This window comes from Hyposmocoma kahamanoa, unplaced genomic scaffold (assembly GCF_003589595.1).
Source record: "Hyposmocoma kahamanoa isolate Upper Pololo Valley unplaced genomic scaffold, ASM358959v1 138, whole genome shotgun sequence".
NCBI classification, from domain to species: domain Eukaryota; kingdom Metazoa; phylum Arthropoda; class Insecta; order Lepidoptera; family Cosmopterigidae; genus Hyposmocoma; species Hyposmocoma kahamanoa.
Window position 1 is genome coordinate 314,285 of NW_020653492.1, and position 14,017 is coordinate 328,301.

The 14,017-nt window shown below is 34.8% G+C and overlaps 1 protein-coding gene across 1 annotated transcript in view; it reads right to left on the bottom strand.

Moving 5' to 3' along the window:
* Positions 1–14,017, bottom strand: part of LOC113240441 — a 71,347-nt gene that overhangs the window by 40,674 nt on the left and 16,656 nt on the right. Inside the window, exon 2 of the mRNA XM_026477753.1 lies at positions 3,769–3,931. Within this exon, the coding sequence (XP_026333538.1) occupies positions 3,769–3,923 (155 nt within the window). The 5' untranslated portion in view covers positions 3,924–3,931. The remainder of the gene's footprint in view (positions 1–3,768; positions 3,932–14,017) is intronic.

The window sequence follows — 14,017 nt, forward strand, 5'->3', positions numbered from 1 at the left end:
ACGTGATCTCTTCGTATAAGCTTTTATGATTATCTTATTAACTAATGTAATCTTTTATTAACTAATGTAATGTAATTCTATGTAATCTAATTTTTCTGAACAAATATCGTATAAAACAGCCATTTCCCGCATACGACGTTTATGGCTAAGTGCAGTGAGACCGTGTTTACAACACGACTCCCTGTAATCGTTCGGTATGTTGTTAGTATGAAAATTTAAATATTTTATAATTTTTATTTGCAGGCGTTCGATAGCGTGGGCGTATTTGTACCCAGAAATAGCGCAGCAGTATTCAAGAATTTTATATTAATTTGGTATCGTAGCATCATCATTATCTAGCCGTTGATGGCAGGACGAGATAGAGCATAAGCAAGTCTACTTCCAGTTGAGCTAAGACATAAGTGTGTAAAACTAATCGTACTTCTAATTATGTTTGTTATATGGAAATGGTGTCTATGAGACGGACATTTTGTCTGCCCGGTTGCATGTGTCCGGGGCGTCTGTCTCGTGAGCAGCTATCGGGTCTTAGTAGCGGTCTAGTTGAGGGCCTGAAGCGAAGAGACGCGTGGGACACGTGAGTAGCCCTTTAAGTTCTGCCTCCGTGGCCGAACAGTTACCATGCCGGACTGCCACGCAGAGGTCCCAGGTTCGATTCCCGAGCCGGGAGAAATGTTTGTATGGCTTACATTTATTTCTCTCGTGAGTTTGGGTGTAATTTGTGGTTGTCTATGTGTGTCCATGGCACCCGCGACACAGGGTTTCCCTAGTGCGGGGCTATGTTGAGTGTGTGCGTTATTAAAAAAAAGTTGGAAGCTATGTCTGGACATTATCGCAGCACACTGCGACTGGCATCTCCGGCACTAGCCCGGAGAGATAGTAGAGGATAAGCTAGATATCCTTCGGTCCCTCCAGCCACTTAGGTTATTGAGAACTGGAGTAACGTCGTTTTTCGGCGTCGGGAAGTGAGCATGCCTTACAGTTCCGCCACCAATGACGAGATTTGGTAGTGGACTCAGAGTCGACGACTTAGCGGTGGCAACCGCGAGATGTGCAATGCACAACGGGGAGTGAGTGTGCCTACAACTCCGGTACCTATCTGGAAAATAGGGAAGCTACTGTTCGTGCAATCGGGGCGGATCACCCGAGGCTCTAACCTCTCGAAGAACCGGATGAAGTCGTGACAGAGGTCTGTGGCAAACCTATATACTGGCTGATCTGGGGCCAGAACTTGAACTTATAAGGTTCCTGTGCGCGCACAGGTCATAGTGCCCTCCCCGCTTAACCAAGAGGTTGATAGGGAGGGGCACTATAAACAAAACTTACGTAACATGGTATGGGCCTGTTATATGGAAAAATTGAAACTTCCTAGTTTTTCATATAGCAAATAAAATTAGAGGTTGTAACACCACGTACAAGAAATAATACGAAGCGAGGGAGGGCGAAGAAAGACGCTTGGGAATCTCCAAATGTTCAAACGCGTTTATGACGTAGTTGTATGATCGACATAGGAGACGCAATCGCGCTGATGCACGGTGTCAGTTCACCGTCCCCACCTAGTGGAAGCGGCAGCCAGCGTTCGATGACGAGAGCCTAGGGACATGAAAAGTATCAATACTTTCTGGTATCGAGTAAGTACTTTTCCTTCCGATACCGATACTTTTGTACTCGATACTTTTCAGGTATTTGTACTTTTTGCCAAGTATCGTATCGTTTTGACTAATTCCTACTTAAGACACCTCATATCATAACACATGACTTGGCTGTATAGTGTATGCCACCATTTGCCTCTTTATCAGAATGAGAATGTAGAAAAATAGATAAAAACATTTCAATTAACGTACCTAACAAACATTGTATTCCAGTACCTCGCAATTCCGGCGAAGTTTGTTCCTTCTTCAGAACGTTTGTTCTCAAAAGCAGGTAATACAATATCAAAAACGAGAAACAGACTGTTACCAAATAGATTTTTGTTTTTATGTGAATATAGAGAGGAGGAAATTTATGTAAAACAAATTATGTGAAATGACTATTAATTGAATTGATCGATTTAATCAGTCTTTTATTATTTGTGTCAATTAAAAATCGTGAATCAAGTGAAAAACTTATTAATTCATGTGTTTTATTCTGTTTTTAGGTATCGACATTTTTATGAGTACGCAACTAGTCATGAGTACAGTATCGATATTTTTGATTCGATACTGTGTCTCTGCGAGGACCGACGATTCTTTGAGCTCCCACCCGGTGGAAGTACTGGAGTGCCACTCATAGGCCTTATGATTCGATACAAAGCTACTTTCTTTTGCTACTTAAATAGTAATTTAGTTAACACTTCGATAGCGCGTTTTATTTTGATTCCAACGCCTGCTAGCGGCAAGGCAACGTTGTTAATATTTCTTGTGTTAATATTTCTTATCTCTTGGTTGTTACATGCTATTTTTTTTTTTTTTTAAATCGAATTGCTCTCCTGTAATATTTTCCAAGCGTACGTTAGGCGTTTTACCTTTCCAGGGTCGAACTGGTTGTTGAAAATGTTGAAAACTGAAAAGTGTTTAGACTTTCTCGAACTTAGAACTTACAGGTCGCGTAACTTTGTACAGAATGAAAGATTGTATCGCATTAGCGCTTATTAACGACTTATTAATTAAGTATTTTAAACTTTGAACAACTTATAAGGAAAGTTTTCATTCTTAGGAAAGTTAGAATTTCACGTCCAGATGCTGTGCAACAATAAACGTGAAGAAACTAAATTCAAACTTTTTCTCCTTTGGTTTTTACTTTAAGAATTTTCACGTCATCTCTAGGACCTGAATTAAAAGACCGATCGGGCTTTGACATAATTTTCAAAATACTTTTAACATAATAAAGCCTATTTTAAAATATGGAAACCTTTGTATATTATTTAAAAATGAATCCTAGAACTAACGTGGAAACATTGGAAGAGGTTTTCGAATAAGGAACATCTTCACATTAAATCGAGAATGTTCTTAAAAAGTGTGCAGTGAGAAGAATAAAAGGCTTGTATGAAAATAATGATGAAGTCTGAGATGTTTATCAGATTCGCACAAAGTTGCGAACAATATTAATAATTTATAATTTAACTGCCTCCGTGGCCGAACGGTTACCATGCCGGACTGCCACGCAGAGGTCCCAGGTTCGATTCCCGGGCCGGGAGAAATACTTGTATGGCCTACATTTATTTCTCTCGTGAGTTTGGGTGTAATTTGTGGTTGTCTATGTGTGTGTCCATGGCACCCGCGACACAGGGTTTCCCTAGTTCGGGGCTATGTTGATTGTGAGCGTTATTATTATTAAAAAAAAAAAAATAGTTTCTACTTATCCCGGAAACTCTAGGGCGTATAAAATGCTATTTCAAATATTGTTACTATATTTTTATATCTATTCAGAAGTATTTTTGTTGAAAGTAACAACAATGGTCTAGATAAAAGGTTCTCAATTGATCCGCGGGATTCTAAAAACTCTGAATTCTACAAGAAACAAAATAAGTTGGACGTAGTGTATTCGCCCTAGGTTAGATTAGGTTAGACATCGTCGCTGTTAAGCCTTCGTATATTATTCTAAACTAAACAACTGTAAAGTTTGTTAACTCTCGACTTAAAAACAAGTGTCTATAGTTTATTTATTTAACGCAGAATGCCGAACACATTTTCCCATCGCCACGCCGTTTGAATACCACGTGATAGCTTATTTCAAAGCCAACCTGAATGCGAGGGAAAAATAAGCTTCTTGTAATTACTTTAAAATACATACCTCGGTCTAGCGGCCTGAGTATAGAAGCGATCTAGCTCCTGCAGCATGCGAAGAGCATCAGCCATGTCGTGTGGACCATCGTCGTTACGAGCTTCAGCCAGACAAATAATGGCCACAAAAACGGCGATTGCTACGGCAATCTTTTTGTTCAGCATTTTCGTTTCTATAACAAAAATAAGGGTCAAACATTAAGCATAATTCAAATAGAAGCTATATAGGGTGACACTAATGACCAACACTTTAAGGGAAGTGTGTTTTTAAATAAATAAATAAAATGAAAAAATAAAAAATGTTTCTTTATTTAGGTATACACATGAATTTATTTATAATTATCTAAATTAACAGAATTGAAGTAAGTAATTAAGAATCAAAAATAATTTGAATTTAAAGTACAACTAATAGTTATAATTCTATTTGTATTTTTAAAATTAAGTGTTCGCTTAAAAATTAGTAATATTAATATATTAAAATATTCAGTAATATTGGCCGAATCACTCACTCTCGTAAGAAAAAGCCTATATTTTTATGTATATAAGTGAAAAAACTTTTTGTTTCTAAACTTATATGTATATCAACAGTGATTAGTTTACTTGACAGATATAATCTTTAAGAAAGATTATGCTGTAGTGTGTTTCATGAAAAAAAAACTTTTCAATTAATTAATAAAGCTATTATAATTATTAGTAAAACAACCTAAAATACATTTTCTTCAAATCTCCTGTAATGAACACCAAAAATTCACTAATTAACCAATAATCGACATTCACCAATAATGAACACCCAGTAACTGACACTAATAACAAACGTGTCACTACGATAGAAAATATTGTTCTGAATCATATTTGAATATAATTTAAAAAAGATGTCGTATTACTTTTATATGATAATTAATTTAAATTCAAGAACATGTTATACCGATGTCTGCTTGTTACACAGCTGCACCACAGGTATTTTTATAGTTTTGCGGTGCACTAATAAAGCTACTTAATTTTATTAAAGCCGCCGCCATTATATTTTTTATTTAAATAAAAAATAAGAAAGATGTACATTTGTAAGATGTAAATTTTATTGTGAGTGAGACGCCATAATTTTTCTACTTATTAAAATAAATACGCGACAACATTGGGCTGGTATAAATATGGTATTTGTTATTCCTGAATACAAATAAAATCATGGGCAGAGAATATAGTATTTATAAATAATACAATTCTAGCACTAACAAAAATGGTGTTCTAGTCAAATTTATTCCATCAGCGTACGCAAACGGGTCACGCACAAGATTATTAAACCCCACTATAAAAAACAATTTCCTTTGTTTCCGAACAGATTTTTGTAATTTGCTTATGGTACACCAACATAAAATGTCAAAATCGAAAAACTGGACATTGTTGGTTTCTCGTAAAATTACTTTTATGAAAGACTGATATATTTTCCGCTTCGTGTATTTTGGAGATTGGTATACATTTTACTTTTTCGTTGTCTGAAAAATTGTCGATGGTAAAAAGATTGACTTGTAAACACATGTAGACTATGAAATTGCTAAAACAATACATTTTATAAAACACTGAAAAAAGTATTTTTTAATTCATTGTCAACTCTATTTAATAGAGGCAACAACACACTGCCTTGTGAAAGTCCAATTGTGATTTCTCGTACAAGCTCATTCTTGTGATTGATTTGATTTTCAAATCATTTACACATTCCTCTGCACCGAGAGGCATCATCCACGACCTTAGTCTGACATAGGCTAAGAATTTCACACATTAGTAAATACTTCACAATTTTTTTCTAATCTGACGAACTCGGGTAGCCCAACGGTTTATGCTATGAGCGCTGGATAAGGAGATCCTGGCTTCGATTCCCGGTAGGACCAATTTGAGAAATTAACTTTTCTTTTCACTTCATTATTGTGTGTTAGATTCATGTTTAAAATTATAATGCATCCAAACGACATTAGACATTCTTAATAAATCAGTTTAATGTAACACTGGTAAAGTCGACAAAAGTTTGCAAAAAAATGTTTTACACGCAGTGAAATATTAAAAAAAGGAATAAAAAAATTAATACTAAAACAAACATGTCAAATAGATCTATGATTCTGCTACAGAGGGAGCATAGCCCAAAAGTTAATTAAACAACTAGAATATGCAAGAGCAACACAATACATAAGACACAAATAAAAAAAAACCGCGGTATGTGTCTTAACCCCGACAACGACTGAGGCACTATCTCTATTAAATAAAGAAAGAAGCCAAGTCATTCATAAAATTGTTCGTATCGAATGCCTGGTTGTAAGCGACACGTATACACGTAACAGTTGCAGTGTCACACAGAGCTTTAAATCGCTAAGACCTGAGGGACACTGCCAATGGGTCCATCGTCGTCTTGAGACATAAAATTGATTAAATTAAAAATTAGTTTGAATTCCCTTTTGCCTTATTTTTATAACATCGAATGGTGGGACGAACAAGTCCTGCACCTGTTGGTAAGCTACACGCCTGTCCATAACAGTTACAGTGACACTCAAAACTTTAAATTACAAAGATCTGAGGGGCACTACCACTGCGCCCGTCACCTTGAGACATAAGTTGACAAGTCCCATGTGCCTGTAATTTCACTACCACCGCTGACACGCTGTAATGTTGACATTACTACTTGGCGGCAGAAATAGGTAAGCTGGCAGTCCTACCCCTCTTTCACAAGGGAGGTCTACTGCTACTAAAAATATAATTACAGTGTCATCAGCGATGCAACATTAAAATGTTGCATCATTTCCATTGATATAGATGTAACATGAGATGGATTTTGACATTTTTAATCCTGCCAAATATTTTATTATATTCATTGTGAAAGTACAAGTGTGGAAGAAGACACAGTGGTACTGCCTTCAGGTAATCGTGTGAGGCAAGTTATAGAATAAGGAAAAACCACGCTTTCTGTGTTTATTATCTGTTTATCCGTAAATGAATATACCTTTCGCCTTGAGGCTCTCGGGCAAGCTTTCGAGTATACAATTAATTATGGGAGGCCAACGTGGAGGGTGCGCTCCCTTTGATTCTAAGAAAGGATTCGAAGACCAGAAAATACCGAAAATGATAATATGGTTTTGATCATCAGAAAGCAGCGTGTAAAATGTATGGGCTTCAAACATTCGTTGCCATTGACAATGTGCCTTGTATATATATGAATGAGTTAAACAATGTTTTCTCCTTATACCGTTGTTTTGCTGAAAAATATTTTATTCTTGTTAACCCATATTGTCATTTACGTTAGTGGAGAACGGTTTCTTCTCAATTGAGTTGTTGTCCTATCACTTTCATTTGTATGTAATAAATATTTGTAAGTGTAACAATACATCTCACCATGTGCTCAACCGTTAAAGGAAAACGCGGCTTACTTCATCATTTCGAGGCCTTTCTTTTAAAACGGTCTTCAAAATGAGGTCTTAATTTTTGTTAGGTTTGTTTATTATTAATACGAACACTTAGAAAAAATTCCTTCAATCCGGATTCCAACCAACGTCTTCCAGCAAACCGTGTCAGACGCTATGCCAACTAACCTTGACCTTAAGAATTTTACTATGTGCTTGTTGCAGGTCTTTGTTTTTAGCGACTGTTTTGTTAGGCTATTGTCAAGAAAGTTCAGTAAAAAAAGTAATGTCATAATTTTTGCAAACTTTTTTTTTTATTGATAAGTATATATTCTGCTTTCTGCTAAGGATCGAAATGCGTCGCAGAAATCTACGAGCTCGCACGACGCATCGCAGGAATTTGCGAATTGCTCCGCATCTCTCTCTCATTCTTTGTGTTTTTTTCCTATACTTTCTTATCAATAAAGGTTGTACAACACTCTTTTTACGATCCATGTCGCTACCTAGTTTAAAAAATATGTTCAGTACGGTTGATGATCGTCGAAGGAATGGTTACCCGAACCGTGCCACGGAGATGCCTTGCCTTGAGTTGCGAATTCGCGGTTTTGTGTTTCGACCCTAAGTGACAAAATATTATTTGAGATATCATAAAAAACCATAACCAGTTTTAGAATATTGAAATGTTTAATGATATTTCAGCTATACATCGGTAGGGTTAGTTCCGATAAGTCGAATACGTTAACTAATTTTAACTGTTTTAATCGACTTGAAAAAAAGGAGGAGATTCTCAATTTGACTGTATGTTTTTTTTTGTATGTATGTTACGTGATAACTCGGGTATTTGTAAACCGTTTTTCATGATTCTTTTTTTTGTTGGAAAGAGGGTACCTCCATAGTGGTCCCATTTAATTTTGAAGAAAATCATATACCTTTAAGAGTGGCTGTTTACGGATGAAGATTCATTTTTATAAATAGCGCCTAAATTTTATTATAAAGAGCAATTATTTTAATGGTTGATTTTGCTATTCTCTAATTCAAAGCCTTTTTCTCTCTCAATATAGTTTGAGTAGTGAGAACCGATTTTAATTATCTCCTGTGTCAAGTACCGTACAGTGGCGAACTAGCGGATGAATCCAGGTATGCGCACTTTTCGGTAACCGATTACAAGAAAACTTGGCAAACAGATGTAATTCCACGTACTTTTGAGGTCGGTTTTTTTTTAGTTCTCTGTACTGAGATTATTATAAGAGAATTTTGTGCTCTATTTTTTGCTATTTAAAACAGTTATTTGACCATTTGTCATTCAACCGCATTTTAGTTAGTGGACGGCCAGAAACAAATTCTCTGTTTATAAAGCTGAATGTTTTTAACGAGACCTTATTACCTACAGTACTTCAAAAGCATTTTTTTTTATAAAACCAAGCGACAAGATGAAAAAGTCTTGCGCCCGGTGTACCACTACCACTCAGAGCTTTAAATCGCAATCTGAGGGACACTGCCATACTGTTGTCCACTAACTAAAACTAAGTGGCAAATGGTCAAATATCCGTTTTAAATAGCAAAAGATACTAAAAATTCTATTTTGTGATGTATCTTTTATTAAATTGACAAGTTCCATGTGCATGTCATTTAATAATAAACGCGGTAATGTTCACATTAAATCGCAAAGATCTGAGGGGCACTGCCACTGTAATACTCTTTGGCAGTAGAAATAGGTAAAGTGGCAGTACTTCCCTGGACGAAGTCATTCAGAAGGAGCTGTACTGCGATTGAAATTAAACAAAACGTGTGACATTTTCACTGCGAGTGAAAATGTCACAACTTACTGGCTCTACAGCGGAACGATTATCGTGCTGGTTTGCTACGCAGAGGTCGGGCCGGGTGAAATACTTGTATAGCATATTTATTTCTCTCGTGAGTTTGGGTGTAATTTTGGGTTGTCTAAATGTGTGTCCACGGCACTCCCGACACAGGGTTACCCTAGTGAAAAAAAATTTTGCTTATTTTCAAAAAGTTGGGGTTTTGTATGGTCACGTTCATTCTAAAGATGTGAAGGTCACCGAGTCATGACCTCTAACTGCCATGTTAAAGATAAAAACGTTATTTTACGAGTATTACGTTAACATCTAATTTTTTCCTCACTGGGTTATCATATCTTTTACCCGAAACATGAATACTTTTGACCTTGAGGATTGTATGGAAGAACTTGCTGCTAATGGGGTCAGTGGTACTTTGTCTTTTTATACGATTGTTTATCCTTTAATATAAGTGACTTATGAAAATGTAATTTATATCGTCTCTGGAAAGCGATAATGTTGTAACACTCAAAAACACAACTTTTCACTGGAGCCAAAACAAAAATTGCAAAATCATAATTCAGAAACGGTTCGAGTTTTTTGTGCCAAATTTAGCAAATAAACCTATAAAAAATAGGACTTCTTAACAATAAACTCGGATTGGAAATAGTTCTACTCCTAATGACGATTATGTGGGTTATGACAATTTGATTTTAAGATTTAAACCCCAAAGAATGCTGTAACTTTCAAGTTAATTTGTATGAAGGTGCGACTAATACCGTCAATTTACGGTATTCTAAGAGTGATGTAAATGAATTAGAGCTCTTTAACACAGTTTTGGTCTTTAAATGTTAACTTTTTTAAGATGTACGGAATTCAATACTGTTGTAAGAGTATTTTTTAAACCAAAGCAGGTAACATTAAAATGGTGTTAGTGAAAGTCACATTCAATTTACATGACTTTTAAAATGTTTATTATTAAAAAGAACCACTATTTGTGAAAAAGACTTTGGTCACAATGAGAACAATGAAACAAATTGAATTACAATATTGGAGATTTAACACAATAAAATAAAATCATTGACACTTTGTGTGCCATATTATATCGTTCTTAGAACTGATGATTTATAAATTCCTTAAATTCCATAAAAGAATAACAATCAACAACTTTTTTTAATAATCAACTATTTTCATCTACTAATCTTACAATTGATTATTAGTTTTTCATTTTCTGTTCTTATATTTTCTATTTTAGTTTATTGCCTGGTACAAGGAAAAAGATTATCTACATATTAAAGATTTAAAACTATGACGTGTTACTATAAATAATAATAATTAAACCATCCCCATTCCCCGTAGGCACTAGATAATGAACGAAAATAGTAAAAATATAGAAAAATTTTATCATGATTATAATTTAAATTAAAACCAAAAGCAGACTTGAAAATTAAAAAAAAAATCATAATTGAACTTTCTAAATAGTGTCGTAATTCTTTGTCATATTCCATGAACTGCAACCCGTTTGTACACCATTGATATTTTTGGGTGGTAAGTGGTTAGGTCCGGTAACTGCAACCAGCTTCTGCATTATTGGTCTTTTTGAAAGTACATATTTTCTATGATCATTTCAGTAGATACTTGGAATACGTTTTTCTCAGGATTTCTAACTGTGAGCATCAGATCATAAACTTTTGTAAATACTAGTTTTGAGTTTGGCGTGTTGCATATAGAGCTTCTTGATGAAGTTTGTGGCATTGAATCTGGTTAAATTATTCTCGGTGGAAGATTGTTGCACATTGGATTAGATTACAATTTATTAGAACCGTCTGATGGCTGTAGTAATTTGTTATTTAAAATTTCAGTCTTAGTTTGTTTTGATCTAGTAACATAGCGTTCGTCGACAGAAAATTGTTTCTTTGTTCTCTTTTAGCTCACCTAGGCATTTTCTTCTTTTTTGTGACATTATTTGTATTTTTAAATTTGTTAGCATGTGTAGAATATATTTTATACATGTATCTATTTTATTATTAATTAAACTTTGTGGTACGCATGACTTAACATACCTGCAGTCATTTAGACCATTAATAGTAACTATTATGACATAATCTGTGCTATTGGGTGTGCCAAGATTCACGTTGAATAAATGATGATGGTTACTGTTGTGTGAAGCGAGAAAAAACTTCATGAAAAGACTGAAACGCACTACATGGCTCTCTGCCTGCCCCGATAGGAGAACGGCGAGAGATATATGTGTGTATCCAGAAAATGGCTTGTTTGCAATATTGTATCTAAATCCTTAGAATAATAACGCATAGAAGCCTAGTCCGCACACGCTAAGTGAGGCAAATTGAAGCGCTTCCAATGGGCCTACACGAGCGGACGGGCCGTCAGTGCTCAAGGTCAACTTGCACCGCGAACAGATCAAGAATTTTAGCTAAAAATGACGAAATGTGCGGTAAATGAGTGTAAAAATACGTCAGACAAACATGAAATAGATACTAACATCACATTTCACAAGGAAGTAACGCGTTTCAACTCGTATTTTTATATAAATATTCACTAAAACCGAAAATTAACCTACTACTGAAACTAGCCTACATGAATTTGATTTTTGCCTCACTTGTGACAGTTCGTTTGATATGAAACTATCATTCTATGCGTTATTATTCTAAGTCTAAATCCGTTTTAGTGATTTAGTGAATAATAATCACCTAAATATATTAACATACCTACATATCACAATAACTTTGAACTTTGTAGGATTTGTCAGTCGAATAAAATCACTCTAATCATGGTGATATGAGTAAATTTCACTATAATTTAAATGCATCGTGCATGCATTTACAAGTCCTACATAATTCATTAATTTCTGACTCTTATGGTCTGAATAAATAAATGAGATTAAATATAATTAGCAATGAAATAAAATAAGGAATAGAAATAATATTTTCAATAATAATTGAAAAAATACTTTCGATTTTGCTATAAACACCTCGGACAACACACACAAGTACCCTCACTGCTGCAAGCGTAGTCTCTAAAGATTGCTGAAGTCGAGGTGTCATTAAGCGAGAGAAGGATAAAATGACGTAAGGAGAAGTTCTGTACTTGTTTATATTTGTTTTTAAATATCGTAACACTCATTGCACTGTTAAGACTCGGACTTTTCAAACGCTGTAAATCACATTTTTCATACTTAAAAACACCCAAGTAAATGCTGTAAGTGGTACAATTTTAATATTAGGGATCGAAAAAATGCTGTAATCAGAGGCACAGAAAAATTTAATTACGTGTTCTTGATGTAACGCACATTTCGCAAAAAAACACTGGATTTTAAGTGGGTTAGATCGTTTTAAAATTCCTTAACCAGAACAAAGCGTTAAAAAAACTATGCTGTCCAGAGTTTATTTTTCATTTTAGAGACATGAAACCCAGATCAATCGAAGCATAAAAAAACTGAACTGTACAAGAATATGCAAAAAAAAAGCATTTTTGGAGGTTATTGCGGGTTACAGCATCATCGCTTTCCAGCGACGATATTAAGAATAATATTTTTTTCATGAAAAATAGTTCTAGACATTAATCCGAAGAATAAAAATAAACTGCCTGTTTGTTATAATTGGTAATACAAAGATCGAACACTCGGAAAAAATCCTTCCATCTGGGCGCATTCGAACCGACGTCTTCTAGCATACTGTGCCTGACACTACACCAACTAAGCCACGGAACGAACCAGCTAACCTCACGGATTTTTCTATGCTTGTGTCGTATCTTTGTATTTGGTTGTTCAACGACTTTTTAGCCGTAGCGCCATCTATGAGAAATCTATGATATTTCGTCACCCAGATACCTTTACAACTACCAGCCCAAGTTAAAGATGTCGCTATTCATTCTATTTTAAATTTTTATTGAACTGATATTCAATTATTCTCGATCTTTGTATTAATAATTATAACAAACTAGTGGAGTAATATAACATAAAAATAATTGAATATAAATTTTAAAAAAATTTAAAACTGCCTGTTCTTAACAGTCGTCTTCACAAATTGATTTAAGGGATAATGTATTTTTTTATGATACTAAGTGCCAGAACGAACAAGTCGTGCGCCTGGTGGCAAACGTCACGCCTGTCCATAACAGTTGCAATGCCGCTCAAAGGGCACTGCCTCTGCCCTCGTCACCATGAGGCATACGTTGAAAAGTCTTAAGCTCAATTTATATTACGGAGAAACGGAATGGAAGCGATTTTTTGCAACATGGCATAATTAACGCTATGATCAATTGTGTAAAGTACAAACTAGATACGAGCCAAAATCTTCCGCGGAATGCGCGAGCATTCTCGAACATACACGAGAATTCCGCGGAAAAATTTGATTCGTATCTAGTTTGTACGTTACATAATTGACAATATCGTTACAAAAATTCACTTCCATTCCGTTCCGCCACAATATAAATGGAGGCTTTTCTCAAATCCGAAACACAGTAATGCTCGCATTACTGTTGGGCGGCAGAAATAGGTAAGAGTGCATTTTAACTCTGGACGAACATACCTTATCCATCTATGAAAAAATAAAAATAGTGACAGATCTTTTTTTTACTGATCACGGTAGCATACATGACAAAATTTTTGAAACTATGTCACATGCACCTTTTCAACTAACGGCGGACGAATTGTGTATTAATATATTTATTTACTAAGAGCAGTTTAATGTGTTCAATATGAAACGTAAGGGACGTATCTGATGGTGTTATAATATTAAGTACCTGTTTATTATTATAATAATTTCATACGAAGGTTCATTCCTAATTATTCCATTTAATATATATTATATAATAATATATATTTAATATATATTGTAATCAATGTGACTATTTCAAGTGTAGTTTGTTTACCCATAAGAATAATTTGCATTACATTTTCGTATGTTTTGAGATAAAAAAATAAAATATATATTCCTCCATATAAAAAAAATATTATTTTTTTTCTCCGGAACTATGAACTATTCAAAAAATTATACAAGAATAAAAGTTGTTAGGAATGTTATTATCTATCATATAAAAAAAATAGCTCGATACTCCACAA